This window comes from Hevea brasiliensis, chromosome 5, assembly GCF_030052815.1.
Source record: "Hevea brasiliensis isolate MT/VB/25A 57/8 chromosome 5, ASM3005281v1, whole genome shotgun sequence".
Lineage (NCBI taxonomy): Eukaryota > Viridiplantae > Streptophyta > Magnoliopsida > Malpighiales > Euphorbiaceae > Hevea > Hevea brasiliensis.
In genome coordinates this window covers 38,506,755-38,524,007 of record NC_079497.1, presented here as the reverse complement: position 1 = coordinate 38,524,007, position 17,253 = coordinate 38,506,755, and the positions used below count along the sequence as shown (strand labels likewise).

Genomic DNA, 17,253 nt, shown 5'->3' with positions numbered 1-17,253 from the left:
GTGAATTGTTGGCAACACTATTATTTGCAATTGCTTTGACAAAATGTTATTGAAACAATTGATTTATATGATTGAAATTGTTAATATTGGTTTTATGAATTATAAAAATTTGGGTATTTCAAATTCTTGGCTATGCCTTGCATAAGTATGTTTTATATTGAGTTTTAAATTAATAGCTGTGCACCACTGAGTGATATATTCAGCGATAACTTATTTATGGTGTCACATGTAGGGGAAAAGAGAAGGCTTGCTGAGTGAGAAACTTTGGAGCAGCTTTTGATTTGACTGTGGGTATATATTAGGTATACCCTTATCATTTCATTTTGATGTAATTGTAGTTATATGTATGTATGTACAGGCATTGAGCAGTTGTATAAAAAATATTATAATAATGTTTTGAGATTGTAAATAATTGTAATAATATTTTGAGATTTTATCCAAATATAAAACCTTGTAATAGTAACTTTTTCATTTTCAATGAATGCCAATGTTTAAATTTCTTTCTGAATTATATTAATTATGAAATTTATTTTCTTATGGGAATTGGTAAGAATGAATTATATAAATTGTTACAAGTGATTTTCAATAAGTTTAAAAGAACTGGTTTTACATAGTTTTAGCTGTCACCACGCAAAATTTCTGTAAAATTTTTAAAAATGCTAATTTATTTCTAAATAAATTTTATGGTTTATATTGAAATTAGAGATACTTTAATAACTCTTTTATCACCACGCTAGACTTAAAAATGAATTTGAATTGGTAAAATCTCTTGCAGTATATTTAATAGATTATCGGTAGGTGAAGTTTAGTAATTTATTAGGTATACTACGGGATCATGTCATATCTTACAGATGGATAAGGTGTGACATACCAACTCCTTTCTTTCAGGTAATCCTCCAGAAATCACTATTAATTTAATTATTAATTATCTCATGCCACAAATTAATTAAATTAATTAAATAAAATTAATTAAATTAATTTCATAAAAAAATTAATTTAATTAATTCTTAGGCCTAACAATAATTAATAAATAAAATAATTATTTTTATTGTAAACAGGTTTATTAAATTTCTTGTAAATGAAATCATTTAATGGATTGTGATTTGACTATTTAATGGATGATCAGTTTAACAATTATTAGAGATTCAAACATGAATTAATTAATTAAAATAAATTATTAAGTTTGGTAATTTATGAATATTTATAATTACATGATATGCAATAAAATGGTAAGTGTATATGTTGTTATTACTAAGATTGATTGTGACATTACAAATAAAATTAAGGAGAATAAATTATTTCTTCCTTGGGAAATTATATAGCTAAATTATATATATATATATATATATATATATATATATATATATATATATATATATATATATAATAGCAATTTTTTAATTTTATTTTTGCACTTTGTTAAGGGTGGTGCATGCATGGAGTGTAAGAGTTTAGATTGGATTGGGCCTAATTAGGATGAAGAAGCCCAAACCCTAATGGGAAAATTCGACTCTAATTCAATATGACATATTTGGATGATTGGAGATTAAAATAAGGGAAAAATATTGGACCTTTAATTGTTTTAAATTCATGGATCTACTTTCAGTCAATATTTTTTTTTTATTTTTGGAAGCTCATATATGGGAGATTTTTTTATATATGTATATAACTTTTATGTTCTTATATGGGTTAAAAGTCAATTTGGCATATTTAACCAACAAGATTCTCCTAGATGAAGATGGATTTGGATTAATTTTAGTTGATCCTTATCATTTAGAAGAGTTTTAGGCTGAAAATCTATCCTTTCCTAAAAATATGCTAAATTCAAGGAAACTTTAAATCTAGTTGAAAGATAATTCTGCACCTTATTCATCTATGTATGGCTTTTATAATATGATTATTGGTTGGAAGATTGACTTTTTCTATTTTTTTAGATTTATCTTTTGTTTTTATGTTTTTCAAAATTCTACTTATATTTACATAAGGAGATGTAGCACAAATATGTTTATGCTTTCTTTTTTTAGTAGGATTTTATGTAATAAGTGCCTATATAAAGGTCTTTCATTATGTACTTTATTGTTTAGTTTTTCAGTTCAATTTATTAAGCGATAAAGTGTTGCTCTTTTTCTTATCACTTATTTCAAGTGTGATGAATTTTGGTGAGACTTATCAATCTTTGATTCTGGCATCTACTTTGATTGATTTTCTTTTATGGCATCTTGGACTTAATAAAAATATTTGAGTTATCACGCTTCCTGGATTTTTATGTGGCGTGCTCAATTCGCTTATCAAGGGAATTTTACGAGTTTATATGTTCTTTATTCTGCCTTTCTTCTTTCTTAGTTTTTTGTGGTTTCACTACCAAAACAAACTTCTTTCTTTTTTGTGTTCTTTTGAGACATCAATCTTAGTATCATAACTAACGATTTTGGTAGCACCATAACCAAGAGTGTTAAACACGCAAAAGAGTGATCCTACCTAAATCGAGCCAAGTGAAACACACAAGGGAGAGTTTTTTTTTTTTTTTTTTTTTTGTGCGTGAATCATGTCAAGTATGAAACAACTCAAAGCTGCAACAAGGGCAAGAGGAGATTGTGGAACAACTTGTGAAAGTGACTTAAACCTTGAATGTGATGATTATACCTCAACAACAAAAGAAGCACAAAGAGTCATTCATTCTATCTTAAATCTTAACATACAAGTTGATGAGGAGCAACACGAGACCATTCCTTTTTCACTAAGAAATCATTGTATTTTCTTTTCTAACTTGTAGGTCCTTCATGGAATAAAAGATGTGTGACGTGGTGCGTATAAGTTTCCACCGATTGGTGGTTGGAAGATTTACTTTTTATAATTTTTAAATTTATCTTTTATTTTTATGTCTTCACCTAAGAAGATGTAGCACAAATAGATTTATGTTTATATTTTCTAATAAAATCTTATGCAATAACTGCCTATGTAAAGGCCTCTTATTATGTCCTTTGTTTTTTTAGCCTTTATAGTTCAGTTTATTAAAAAATAAAATCTTCTTTTTCTTATTACTTGTTTCAAGTGTAACGAATTTTATGTACCAAAAAGAATAAAGAACACATAACCATGAGGAAGTGACGGAGCAAGAATTTTCATTTAAGATGACCCAATTAAAATATTTAATTCATAAAAATACTATATATATATATATATATATAAACTGACAAGAAATATTTTTTTTTAAAATTGACTTAATAAAAATTAAAAGAAATTCTTGTTAATTAAAAAAAATTAATGAATGCTTCACATTAGAAATAGTTGAATTTATAATATATTAATGATTTAAAATAAAAAAAATTTATCCAATTTCCCTCAAATTTATTTTTTTGAGTAATCATGAATAATAAATTTAATTAGAACTATAGATTAAATAAAATAAATAACAGCTTTCATTTATAATTTTTTTATATAATTTAAATATGATGAAATTATATCAAAGGAGAAGCCCATATAAATTGATAATGATGATAAAAACATCTATCTATTTTACTTTTATAACAACAATAGCACAGTTTAAGAAATTAAATTTTGCTACAAATGGACTCATTAATGGTTGTGAAAAAAAAAATAATTAAGTTCAATTTGTACAAATATAAATTAAATTTAGCTATTAAAAAAACACAGACAGAACAATCGATTAATTAAATCAATATACTAACAGAAACAATTCACTTGCAAATGGCTAATCAATGTCAACGATTCAGTTCAAAAAATTTTATCCCCATCCCTCTCTACTCTAATGGTCAGCAGAGGGTCCCTCTCTATTGTAGCCAGCTGCAAGGTGGCCTAGAAGTCGTTAATAGAATATCAATGAGACTTCGGTTGCTTCTCCATGAGAGCTGGACTTGCAAGCTTTAGCAGTCTCATCAATATAAGAGGACACCAAACCACCTTGGTTGAAATTAAAGAATAGAGTTGGCACTGTTGACAAGAATCAAGAATTTACTAAGAGGATGTTTACAACAAATGACCAGATCAGCATTAAACAATCAATACAAGGATCCCTACAGCATTCTAGATCATTGCGGTAACATTACCATATGTTATGAACAACAAAAAGCTCATACTTGGACTGCTACTTTAACAATGTGTTGTTAGCATCTCAATCTCAAGTGTAAAGGGAACCTATTCATCCAACAAAATGGCGCTCTATATTTCCAATCGTTTAGGCAGCTTCGCTACTGTAGAAGATCCACAAAGGAGATCCATTGTACTTGAGCAGCCCATACAATATCGCTGCCATAGCTACCATAGTGTATCACAAATTAAAGATTGTTGAATTGGGTGAGAGGTTAATGAAACCAATCCTGAATTCCCAGAAAGGAATTACTGGATGAATTCTACTAGAATGGGGAGTAATTTTTGGCTTTGCAAAAGTATCAATTATTTTCTGCTCATAAAAAGAATAGCTGCTACCATTTGCTGAAGTTAGTTTTTTAAGTAAAACATATTACTCCAGGTAAGAAGCAGGTACCTAAGGAAGGAAAAATGTTTCATCCTTGTGCATGTCTTGGAGCACTTCCATGCAAATGTGAAGATCTCAAATGAGAGTCTTCCTACAATAAAAAAGAAAGATAAAATCACGAAAAAAAAAAGTAAAAAATAAAAATAAAACATCTGATGTAAATGTTAAAAAGTAAAAACAACAATTTTAATGTCATATCTCCAAGCTCACCTGCAAGCTATAACTGAAACTAGTTGGAGGTCGAAAATCAAATTGCCCCTACACAAATTAGTAAAAAATCAAGAAATGTCATCTGTATCCAAATTTACATACAAACTTATCTTTATATCATAAAATACCATACCATCCCATTCAAGCTTTGCTGTGTCCCATAAAAACCATCATGGCCTGGTGCTATTGAATTCAATTGACCCTACAGATAAAACCCAATTTAACCTATTGTAAATCATTCATAAAAATGCTTTTGTTTAACATGCCATATGATCATAATCACGTGTAACCTACCAGGCCTTGCATGGTTGGTTGATTGACATAGTAACCGTCATGAGGAGGTTCCATTAAATTCAATTGTACCTGCAATTATCACCAAATTAAAACTGACAACAATTGAAATCACATTACTTTTCAAGGAAGCGAAGGAACTGTAATTCACAGTTCATCAAAGACAATATTTAATGGTAAAACTTATATAAATTAGTCTAAAATTATCTTATGTGTTTACCAGTCCTTGCACATTCTGCTGTGCACCATAATAACCATTAAGGGTATCTGAGCCTAGATTTTCCTGCAAGCATGATAACAAAAATTAAATGGTATCATTTTATAAATCAGCTGCACGTAGATACACAATCCTTTTCAAAATTTACCATCTTAGCTAAGCAGCTTACATAAATCCCTTTAGACAAATTATCAAAAAAAATATATTTGCATGTTTTTCAAATTTAGCCAATTCTTTTAATTTTATCAATTTGTACTTGAAACTTTCACGTTGGTTTCAATTTTAGCAATCAACTTAATTGAATAGCCAATTGATAAAAAAAATCCAAACCTTTGCCCACATTATTAATTTTATTCAATCCTTTTAATTTAATTCAAAACCTCTTACATTTATATCAATTTTAGCAATCAAACTCTAATTAAAAAAGCATTGTATTATGGAATCAATAAAATATTATTGTTTTTAATTAGCTTACATTTTTATCTCTTCCCTCACCTCCTTTCCCGTCTCTCTCCCCCCCCCCCCCCCCCAAAAAGAAAAAAACAAAAAAAAGGTGACACAGCACACAAAGCATCCAATACTTGTGAGCTCCGAGGAGGGTTGATGTATGCAGCCTTACCTCATGCTTTGCTTTCGGTCATCTTATTCTTGGCTATTCGTTCACTTGAACTATTGGATTCTTCCATTTATTAGGCCTCAAATTTGAGAGTGGGAATACAGAGGGAAGAGATAGGATTTTGAAATTGCTAAGAAGGAAGATTCAAGCCTGATTGTTAAATTTGATACAAATATGAAAAATTGAGGACCAAATAGATAAAATTCAAAGAATTGAGGTGATAATGTGTACAAAGATATGGATTATTTTTGTCAACTAGGGAACCCAGTTGTTTCAACTGCTAAACTGAAACAAAAGGAAAAAATTTCAAGTGTAAATTTGATAAAATTAAAAGAATCGGCTAAAATTAACATAGTATAATGGTTTGAATTTTATGCCCATTTGGCCAAATCTTTTTTATAAAACAGAAAAACACAAGCACTCTGCCGTCTCCATAAACTAGGGTATATATAATGAAATATCAATAGTAACCTTCTTGATGCAATCCAATACACACAATCACCAATAATGCCGAGATTAAATGAGAGCTAGAATTAAATAGGACAAACCATCTGCTGCAAGCTTTCTTGTGCTTCCACAAGCATAATCTCTGGATCTGCTTGTACCTGAAATGGAAAGCATTCTTCAATTATATATATATATATATATATATATATATATGTAGTTATAGTTATCTTTTGGACACATTGTAGTAGCTGTTTATAAAGAACATAAACAAGAAGAACCATCAATAATGATTTCAAAACCAACCTTCCTTTTCCTGATTGGATTTTTCTTCTTACTAGACTTAGAAGGATTTACTTGGTTTTCATCTTCTGCTTCACAATTGGTAAAGGATTGGCCACCAGATTCCACAGCACTGTTGTTTCTGTTATTCACATTCACACAATTCTTCAGTGTTTCTACAAGTGTACGGAAAGCAATATTGTAGCTCTGTTCACATAATGATCCTTCTTCACTCATTTCAATGGCTAGTTTGCATAAATCATTATAACGTTGCACCCTTGTTTCTATTCGTGCTTTTCCTTCAAACAGCTGTTGCCTGCTCTTAGCATCTTTTGTCCACCTCTTCAAAATATAATGATTTGGGATGCTTGAAAGACCACAGATTTGGAGAACAATCAATGCATGCCTACAAAGAAATCCTTTGTATTCAAACAATCGGCATAAACAAGACACTGCTGACTTACTTTGGTCCCATGTCACCAGGAAATACTCATTCTTTTCACAGTCTTGAACTCTAAATGTCACATTTGTTCCATCTTCATTTTCCTTTTTGGGATGGCAACCAACTACACCTAACACCTCAACTTGAAATTTCTTGAATATTGCATGCGTGTAAACCATTGACATTTGCTTCTCCCAAGGAGAAGGAGATTTTAAGGCAGGCTGTTTGTGAGAAGTATCAAAATCTGCTATGGCCTCCTCTTCATATCTATTTTGTAAAATTAATCCATATTGTTTCATAAATTCTTTAAGTGTGATTTTCCTATGAATATACTTATCAAAGAAAGAGTTCACACTTTCAGAACGTTGATTCGCAGCAATTCCAGCTAGAAAAGTATCCCCCATGTATGTAGGCACCCACTTTTTCCGATCATCATATAATGACTGAATCCATGCATCATCTTGGAGTTCAAATTGAGTGACCATCGTCCACCACCTCATATCAAACTCTTCATCTGTCCATGATTTAAAAACACACTTGTGGAATTCTAGCATAAAATCATCATGCCGTTTGATTACATGAGAAAGAGTTTCTGGCATCTTTTCCAATATATGCCAAATAGAAAAACAATGACGGGTATTTGGGAAGACTTCTTCAATTGCTACCTTTAAGGTTTTGTCCAGATCAGTGATTATAACTTTAGGGGCTTTCCCACCCATTGCTCTAAGCCATGTTTTCAATAACCAAACAAATGTCGACCTAGAGTCATCCGCAACAAATGCACATCCAAGCAAAATCAACTGACAGTGATGATTTACCCCAACAAAAGGAGCAAATGGCAATTTGTCATGGTATTTTACATAGAAGGTATCGAAAGAAACAACATCATTAAAGCTGATGTAATCATTCCTACTTTTTGCATCAACCCAGAACAAATTTCTTAGACGCTGCTCTTCATTCAAATCCATAGCATAGAAGAAGTTTGGATTCTCCTTCTTGATTCGCTTGAAATATTCAAGTAATGCTTGGGCATCTCCCTCATCAAGAGCCAAGTGGCCACCTTTCTCAAACTGAGTATTATTGTCACTTTGAACAAGTGAAACACTTTTACACCCACCAGACTGTCTCAACATCTCAACATAAACCTTTCTTGTTCGTTCACTGACAGCATGCAATATGTCAATATTATTCTTTTCAGCTAATTTCACATTCCGATGAATCCGAAAATGATATGCTAGGGCTGGTAAAAGCTCGTGGTTATGCTCCTTAACAAATTCATGAATTATCCACTTGCCATCTGGTCTTCTCTTCACATGCATACTTGCTTTGCAATCTGTCTTTTTCACACTTGATCGTCGACTATTGCTACCATCAGATTCTGGTGTAATTCCATATCTGGAACATGCAAATTTGGCATCTATAAATTCTTTTGATTTCTTTGAACGTCTACTATTTTTTATTGAAGTGGTGAACCCCATTGATTTGGCATATTCTTGATAAAATGAGTATGCTACCTCATGTGATTCAAATTCCACGCCACTGCATGGCTCCAATTCCGTGGCCTCTTCAAACAATGCAAAAGCCCTTTTAGGGAAATCAACAACCCCACAATCTCCATTTTGTGCCTCATCCACAACGTCAACCATATTTTCACCCCCTACATCACCAACAGGCGCATTTTCTTGAAGACTGACCATATCATGAACTGCATTCTGATGCCTGCCTGTCATTATTATCATCTACTTCCATGAATATAGTCCATTCTTCGCGCAAAGAGTTTATGGTGAATCCTGAAAACACAAATAGAAATCAATAAAAGGTATAAATTAAGATGCAGCACAATTTTAAGAATAATTACGAAACCATATTTAAATACTATCATCTGAGAAAACTAACAAAAAAAAAAAAAGAAATGAAAAGCAAATACTCAAAAGTTACTGCCAAAATCATACTTCCGTCTTCCTTATTCTTTCTCACCTTCTCAAATTTTGTTGTTACATGAAAATAAAAATTCAAATTTTGGCAAATTAACTCAAAAACCTTTTTGCCTTTTGGCCAAAATTGACCCACTGCTCTCACAAGCACTCATTATTTTATATTTTTCAAAGAATTTTAATTTTTATCATATAAAAATGAAAATAATAAAAGTAGTTTCCCCTCTCCCTCCTACTAAACTAACAAAGCTTCACATCCCAGTTTTCCATTCTTTCAATTTTCCATTTCCAGACAATACCATTCTTTCATTCTTTTCCCGGGAAAATCTTTAATTGATACTCGGATCTAAATAGTTCACTCCTCGCATTTTCCCGGAAAAATATAGCCCGAGGAAATCATTAACTCGAAACCTAAATTCCAAAATTACAGAACCAATGACATGCTCTTGGGGAGCACCAAAGAATGGAAGAAAGACATCGTAGAAAACTAAGCAGTTGAGAAGAGTTCAAAGCTCGCAATTACCGTGCAATCGAAGAAAAATTCTAGCCGAAGGGACGAAACAGAATCCCTGCAAAGTAACAGAGAGAGGTTGATTCTTTCTGCAGCAGAGAAATTAAGACTAACGCGATCAAAACATTTTTTCTATTGCGTTGTGCAAGCTTCAATTGTCATCTCTTGAAACCCTAGAGCGAGAAAGCGAAGGCGAGAAGACCTGTCAGTTTAGAGAGAGAAGTAACTTGTTTGGATAATTAAGGCGTTGTTTGTTTTGAGTAGAGTGACAGGGAAGGAAGAGAAAGGAAAATTTCCTTTTGTTTGGGCATTTAGATTAGTAAATGGGAGGAAAAATAAATGGAAAAAAATAAGATAAATAAATGTAGGCAAAATAAGGTTAAGATTAAGTTTTAGGTTAAATAAGTTTATTTATTTTTTAAATATGGTTAAATAAATTTTTATTTTATTAAATATTATTTTTAATAATAAAATATTAAAAATAATAATTTAATATTAAATGTTTTAGTTCTTTATGTTTTTAATTTTGTTGTAAATTTTATTTTAATTAAAAATAATAAATAATTTTTAATATTTAAAAATTAAAAAAATAATATTCCATTATTAAAAAAATATTTTATCTTATTAGGTAAAAATTTATTTGATCTCAATTAAAAAATATATGAATTTATTTAATAAAAAATAATTTTAACCTTATTTAGCACTCAATTGAAAGTATATATGTTTATTTATTCTTTTCTCCAAAAATAAATATACAATTTAATTCTAATATTTGCCACAATTAATGACCCAATTTTTATCTTTTGAAAATTAAATTAAAAAAAATCTTTATATTTTAATTTAGGTGAATAATTATTTAACCCCTAAGATTTGCTAATATTAATTATTTGGTCCTTCAATTTTCAAACCCAATTAATCATACCCCATGTTGTTAATCACTTAATTCTTCCTTCCAGTTTAACTCTAATTTTATGTTAAGTGTATGTAAATGGACAATTATAACCTTAGATTAAAAATGAAATAAAACAAATTAATTAAAAAATTAAGTCAACGTAATTAAAAATAATTAAGTCAATAAGAGAATAAGAGGGAGAGTTTTGTTCTCCAACTTCATAGGTATGAGTCTATTTAGTCACCATGCATTGAAAGGAATTTCTCTCAACAAAAAGGCAGTGGAGAAGAAGAGTGGTGGGCAAAGCTTGCCAGCTTTCGAGATCCTAGCCAAGGGTGAAGAATTTTACATTAATGTTTTCAGCTGGGAGGAGGGACAGAGGTCAAGGGACAGATCGAAGCCTAACTCTAAGGCAAAATCGAAGTCTAACTTCTCTTTGGTACGCTTAGTTCAGAGGGACTAGTGATGAGGATGAAAAGGACCCTGTAGTATTAGGCTTGAATAGGTGGAAATTCTTTCGATCAAGAAATCAAGGATCTAACAAATTTATGGTATGGAAATATTTCAATCATGCTTATCCACATACAGAGGCATAAAGCTATTTGCTCAGTAATGATAAGATTTGCCACAACTGAAATGCTGGATAATACTACACTTTTTAGCCTCTAAGGGCAAAAGAAAATTTAACAATAAGAAAATCCCCACTATTATTGGCCAGTATTTTGCTAAGACATGTCTTCATGATAAATATGAAGCCCAAGACCAAAGCATGCGCAGGCTTGATGGAATGTCGTCACTGCTACCTTTTGTATAGGATCTCTGAAATTTACATCGTCCATAGAAGCAGTCCCAATCCCAATCAATTCCTTATATTTCTCTGTTAGTGTATGTGTACTGTAATCAATGTGTTAATTGCAACTGTGATCACTTAATTATATGTAAATATATTTTATTATTCATAAAGGCTATTTTTAGATTTAATGATCATATCAATTTTAATGAATATTAACTAATAAAAAAAAAGTCCATGAGACTTGTGCAATGCAATGGAAATTATAACGCGGTTATAATTGTGAGACTCTAACCACATTATAGCATTATTCAAAAATGTTCTTGATCAATGTTATATCAAGACTGGACATTAATCAAACTGTTGAGACTAGTACACGTTATATATATATATATATATTGTGAAAGGAAGTAATAATTCTCATTAAGCTGAGGTACATGAAATACCTAGAACCAACGTGTAGGTGCTTATGGTAACAAGTTCAATGAATTGATCTGCATAAGGATTCCATATGAAAGTTTACCTGTGTCTATGGAAAGACTCGAGTGACAGTTGTGCAAGTGATCTTTTGACTTAAAACACAAAGTTTTCTTATATAGGAATTATTATGTTTTGATACTGCTCACATGTCATTGTATATAAGGATAACAAATGTGACAGCGATTGGAGATAGTATAAACTATATGGAGATACTTAATTGTTAAGATAGAATTCATCACTCTAGGTAATTAGGGAAAATATTTCAATTGTTCTTGGTCTGTGTTGATTGTTAAATCCTTGCGCAAGGTAAAATAAGATTGAGATGAAGGGATATTAATTATACTAATGGACTGATCATTGAAAGGTTAATCAAACAACTTTGATAAGTTCTAATATTTGGGTGGTCATTGCATATTACTAGATGTTAAAAATGATCTACCAATATAACAAATCAATTATGAATTGATAATAAAATTAAAATATTAATTTTATTTAATTCTTGAGAATAATTATAATTATATTTTTACCAACATATTATGAACCTAATGAGTCATACACATATAGATTGTAAGTAAAGAATTAAAATAGGTTATTAAGTTGGACTTGATTAAGATAAAATAAAATAAAATAAAATAATTCTAAAGGCTTATGAATCAAAGCATAAACTTTATTTTTAATGCTTTATATCCTAATAATTAAGTATGAACTTAATTTAAAATTTCAAGAATTGTAGGAATTAATTAAGTGATTTTTAATTAGAAATTTAAATGGTTAGATTATTAATTATTAAAAGTTGCTCCAACAAAAGGGTGCTTGTCATTCTTTTTTCTTTTTTTTTTTTCATAAGAGCTCTCATTTTACACTTTAAGCTAGCACTCAAAGTAAAGAGGTGAGATTAACTGGATCAGAGGAAGAGGATGAAGAAGATAAAGCTGACTCAATAATAATGTTTGAAAATGGTATTGGTGTTGTGCAACTCATGATTAATTGATTCTCCTTGTAACACCCCTAATTGTATAGCCTGGTATATTTCACTGTTCCGGTGACCGGTGTCGGTCCGGACAATTAAGGGGATTAGAACAATACTACAACTAGAGAAACCATAAACACAAATAATTAGTAATGTTCAATTACTTAAGTATAAATAAGAAAAATAGAACATAAGAAGTTAAACGAGTCAAGAGTCACAGCGATGGGTGACCTCCTTGGGAACGACTGCGAAGTCGTTTTAAACTCAAATTTCGAACCATAAAAAGTGACGCTGCGGTCCTTAGGACCCTTATGGACACAGTGGAAAAGAGAAAATCACGAAAAAGAACTGTTAAGTCAGTCAAATAATTAGATCAGGGAACCGAAAGAAATAGGGAATTATTTGCAAACCGGGATGAACCGGTGAGGGGCAATTTGGTCAATTGACCCCGAGAGTTGACTTTTGACCTAACTGTCAAATAAAATTGGAGAAAAGAAAATTTCGGAATTGAGAATTAAATTAAAGAACTAATAGAAAAATAGAAAAAAAAAAAGGAAAAAAATCAAAAAGTAAAAAGGTGATGACATCATGCATGACCTCATGCATGATGCCATAACTAAACTAATTAAGTTAATTAATTAATTAAAAATTTTTGTGGTCTTCCATAACCTAAAATAAATAAAGAAAACAAAAGAAAAAAAAAAAAGAAGATCTCTTCTTCTTTCTTCTTCCTTGCCGCCCCACTTTCCTCCCAAATTCCTCCATGAATGGTCCTCCATTTAAGCTTACATTTAAGCTTAATTTTCTTCACTTAATCCAAATAACTCCCTTAAAATACTCCCTAGAGCTTGTTATTATAATTTGAGAAGAAGACTACAAGAGGAAAGAAGGGCTAAGAGAGAGATTTGAAGCTTTAAGTTGAGGTTAGTATATTAAACTCCTTATTTTTCCATTTAAATGCATAATTAGTGGTTGAAATGAGTTTAGAATTTATGAAATGAAATAAAAATATGGGGGAAGGACCATTGCTGAAATTCGGTTAGCTTGAAGAGGGGACATCAATTGTATGGCTTGAGGGTTTTGAATGAGTTAAGAAACCTTACTTAGTTGAATGATTAGCATTAAAACCATTAAATGTAGTTAAATGCATGAGATGAATGAGTTAGGGTTTGAATGTTAGGGTTTGTGAACCAAATTTTGGAGAAATGCTTAAATGATGACTTTGGTCTATTGTGAGATGAAAAATGGTCAATAATGACCAAAAGAGATGTGTGGAAATTGTGAGAATGGAAGTTAAATTCGTAGGGCAAATGGTCATGCTGCTGGTAGCATGACCAAGCCAACTTTGAAGGACCAAAATGGAAATTTTACAAGTCCAATTGATATGCCACTAATTGGAGATGAAAATAGACATAAAATAGCACAATTTTCATTAAGGAACCATGGTCAAAAACTGACTAAAACTTAGTGAACCAATTGACCAAAGTGAAATGAGAGCAGGCTGCCACTGCACAAACTGACCAAATGAACAGTAATTGTTCATTTGGTCATAACTCGAGCTAGGAAGGTCAAAATAACTTGAAATTTTACCAGTAATTAGATAAGATATAGATCTAAAACTTTCGTAAAGAACACCAACCCAAATTATGCCATTAACTTAATCAAATGATTGAGCAAAGTTGAGTTACTGAACCTGCAAAACTGCAGATTTCCATTTGAACAGTAAAGTTCCAATGGCTATAACTCTCTCTAGAAAACTCCGATTTAGGCGATTCTTGAACCGATGGAAACCTAAGACGTATTAGAATATTTCGTATGAAGGAAATTAGACCAAATTATGGACTTAACTTGATCAAATTATTGAATGAAGTTAGATAAAAAATCTGCCAGAACCTAAATTGCAGCATGAATAGTGCACGTGAACAGTAATTATATTTTGGCTATAACTTGAGCTACAAAACTCCAATTGGGGTGATCCAAAAATGAGAATACACTTAAGACAATAAGGAACATTTTCTATGAAGGAAGTTTTGTCAAATTCTAACAGTAAAAGGGCCAATGAAACAGTGCAACTTAGGGCTCCAAAACTGAAAATTTACAATTTTGCCTAAAAGACCTAAGTTTTGAGAAAATGACCAAAACCAACAAGTTTAGTGACCAAAATGTGGTATGTAGGTGAATTTGGAATTCCCATACCTATTAAGCCTTAGAAAGTCAACAATTTGACTTGAATAGTGCAGTGAATAGTAACCCAAAACACAAAAATTTCGAGAACGTCGAATTTAACACGTTAGAACTAGGTAAATGTGAAGCTAAATTTATTTTGGATTTGTGTTAAGTTCTAGTACTGAAATATTATAAAATTGTGTGTTTCAGTTGAAAAGAATATCGGGAAGGAACCCGAGGAACCGAGTCGAGGCTAAGGGACGACTCGCTTGAGGTTTGTGCACAACATCTCCATGCTTTAAAATTCATTGATAAAGTGAACGAAATATGTATTTTACTTGTGCTTTGGAATTGTTGAAAGTTTAATTGTGACATTATTTATGATGTTTTGATTTAAACTGTAAAAGTTATTGTGTATATTTGAAATGACAATGTTTAGCAAATTGTTAAGATAAGTTTTGAAACCACAGTGTCATGACCATATATTTGAACACCTCACTAGCACGACTAGTGGGGGTAATTAGTTTCGAATTTTGATTCCTTCTCTGGAGAAGTGTTGAGGTGTGCCAGTAGAAGAGGATGTGAATGGATATCCATATATTTGAGCTAGCTAGCCTTGTGATGTGATTTCTCTTTAGCCTCTGGCTATTGAGATTCTATTTGTTTTGAATGGCATGATTTAACTGTGGGTTTTATGAAATGTGTTTTGATACTTCGAAATGAACGTGGTTTGCATCAAAATCTCATAATTCATGTTTTGTGTTTAATGCTCATGTTTAGTCAAATTTTTGAATAAATGTGATTTTATTTTTGCATAAAGATTATTTTAGTATGTTGTGCACCACTGAGTCCTAGTACTCAGTGATAGCTTTTATTGCTGTCGCAGATACAGAGACTAGAGGGGTAGCAGACTAAGCTGCTAAAGATTGAGGATCATTCAGCCTAAAGTTTTCGGGTATAATTTATAACCTAATTGTAAATATTTCTTTTGATGTATATATTGCACATAAATGTATGGACATGTAAAAATGGGTCTTGAGCAGTTGTATAAAAATTGTATAAAGTTGTAATATATATATATTGTAGTTTGAAATTCTCTTATTGTAAATTTTGTAATGATCTATTTAAATTGTTTTGTTTCTAACGAAATATGAATGGAACTATTTTATTGAATTTGAATGAAATGGATTGTTAGTATTTTTTATGATCATTGGATAGTGGATTTGAAATTGAAAGTTGATAAATGTGTTGAGAACTTGATTGAGATTGCATATGAAATTGAAGCAGTTGTTGAGAAAATTTTTAGAAGTGCTTTTTACAGGTATTTGAAGAACTGTTTTCTCAAAATACAGAGAGAACTCTATCAAAATTTTTATAAAATTTGCGGAAAAATAAAATGGGCTAAAATTTCCAACTAGCTTTCAACTTAATTACATGTTTAAAATACTTATTAGAAATACCCACCACTTATCAAAAATAAGAAAATTGTTTTAAAATCCCTTGTAGGGTACTTAATGAGTTATCGGTAGGTGAAGTTCGGTAGTTCATTAGGTATTCTACGGGATCATGTTATGCCTTACAGAGGGGTAAGGTGTGACATGTTTTAGTGGTATCAGAGCAAGTTTTTGAAGTTTGTTTTAACCTATGAATTTGTGTCTTTTCTTTGTTAAGTATAACTGCTCAATGTCCATAATTGTTACATATAGTGCATTACATCATGAATATGAACTAACAGAGGAAAATCTCCATGTGTTATTTGTTCAGGAGATACCCTAACTTCAGCCTGAAATGGAAGAAGGAGATCGCTCAGTTGAGCAGTCTGTTGAAGCTGAGGCACAAGGGGTAGCCCCAGCTTTACCGAATGTTAGTGGGTCAGCAGCACCAGCCCCACAAATGCCGCAGTTTCCTACACAGTTCGCACAGCAGATGGCTGCGATGTTTCAGCAACTGGCTTGTGACACCCCTTACCTGTCTACAGTATATCCGGGTAAGATATGTCACACGGTGTACTGGCACACTCTATTTTTCCTTAATTAATTTTTGTCATAGTTTTGAATATAGTTTATGAAATATAGTTCATTTAAGTCATTTATTGAAATTATAATTTATTTGAGGTTCCGAAAATTTTAAAGAAAATCCGGCAGAGTACTGGCTAAAAATGAAGAAAATAGTTCTTCGGAACCTGTGAAAAACAGTTCCAATAAACAAATTCATTCATTCTCAACTCCAATATCATCACAAAACTCAATATCAAGATCTCAACATTTCAATTTCAATTCTCATTCATCCATCACATGTGATGATCACATATAAATCACAAATAAACATTTACTTTTCCATTCACAAATACAATTTTCGTAATTTACATAAACATCAATATACATTACACAAGTTTAATTTCATATGAGAAAATCAAAATTTAGTTACAAAATGTCAAAATGACACCTAGTGTCCTACCAATGCACTGCAGAAGTTGAGGTGACACGGACCGAGCGAAGCTGCAGGATAGACTC

General features: G+C 31.2%; 1 protein-coding gene across 2 annotated transcripts; it reads right to left on the bottom strand.

Annotated features, from left to right (window-relative positions):
• Positions 1-3,640: 3,640 nt before the first annotated feature.
• Positions 3,641-9,733, bottom strand: LOC110657052 (protein FAR-RED IMPAIRED RESPONSE 1). 2 transcript variants are annotated; one of them, XM_021814111.2, is made up of 9 exons: positions 9,455-9,733; positions 6,580-8,787; positions 6,378-6,434; positions 5,217-5,279; positions 5,000-5,068; positions 4,839-4,907; positions 4,706-4,753; positions 4,505-4,586; positions 3,641-3,951 (listed from the first exon to the last, which is right to left on the bottom strand). In XM_021814111.2, exons 2-8 carry the CDS (start codon positions 8,734-8,736, stop codon positions 4,524-4,526), a joined length of 2,526 nt encoding a protein of 841 aa, XP_021669803.2. In that variant the 5' UTR covers positions 8,737-8,787; positions 9,455-9,733; the 3' UTR covers positions 3,641-3,951; positions 4,505-4,523. The 2 variants fall into 2 exon arrangements, with proteins under 2 accessions (XP_021669803.2, XP_058003156.1); XM_058147173.1 differs by having other exon boundaries at positions 3,641-4,586.
• Positions 9,734-17,253: the final 7,520 nt, after the last annotated feature.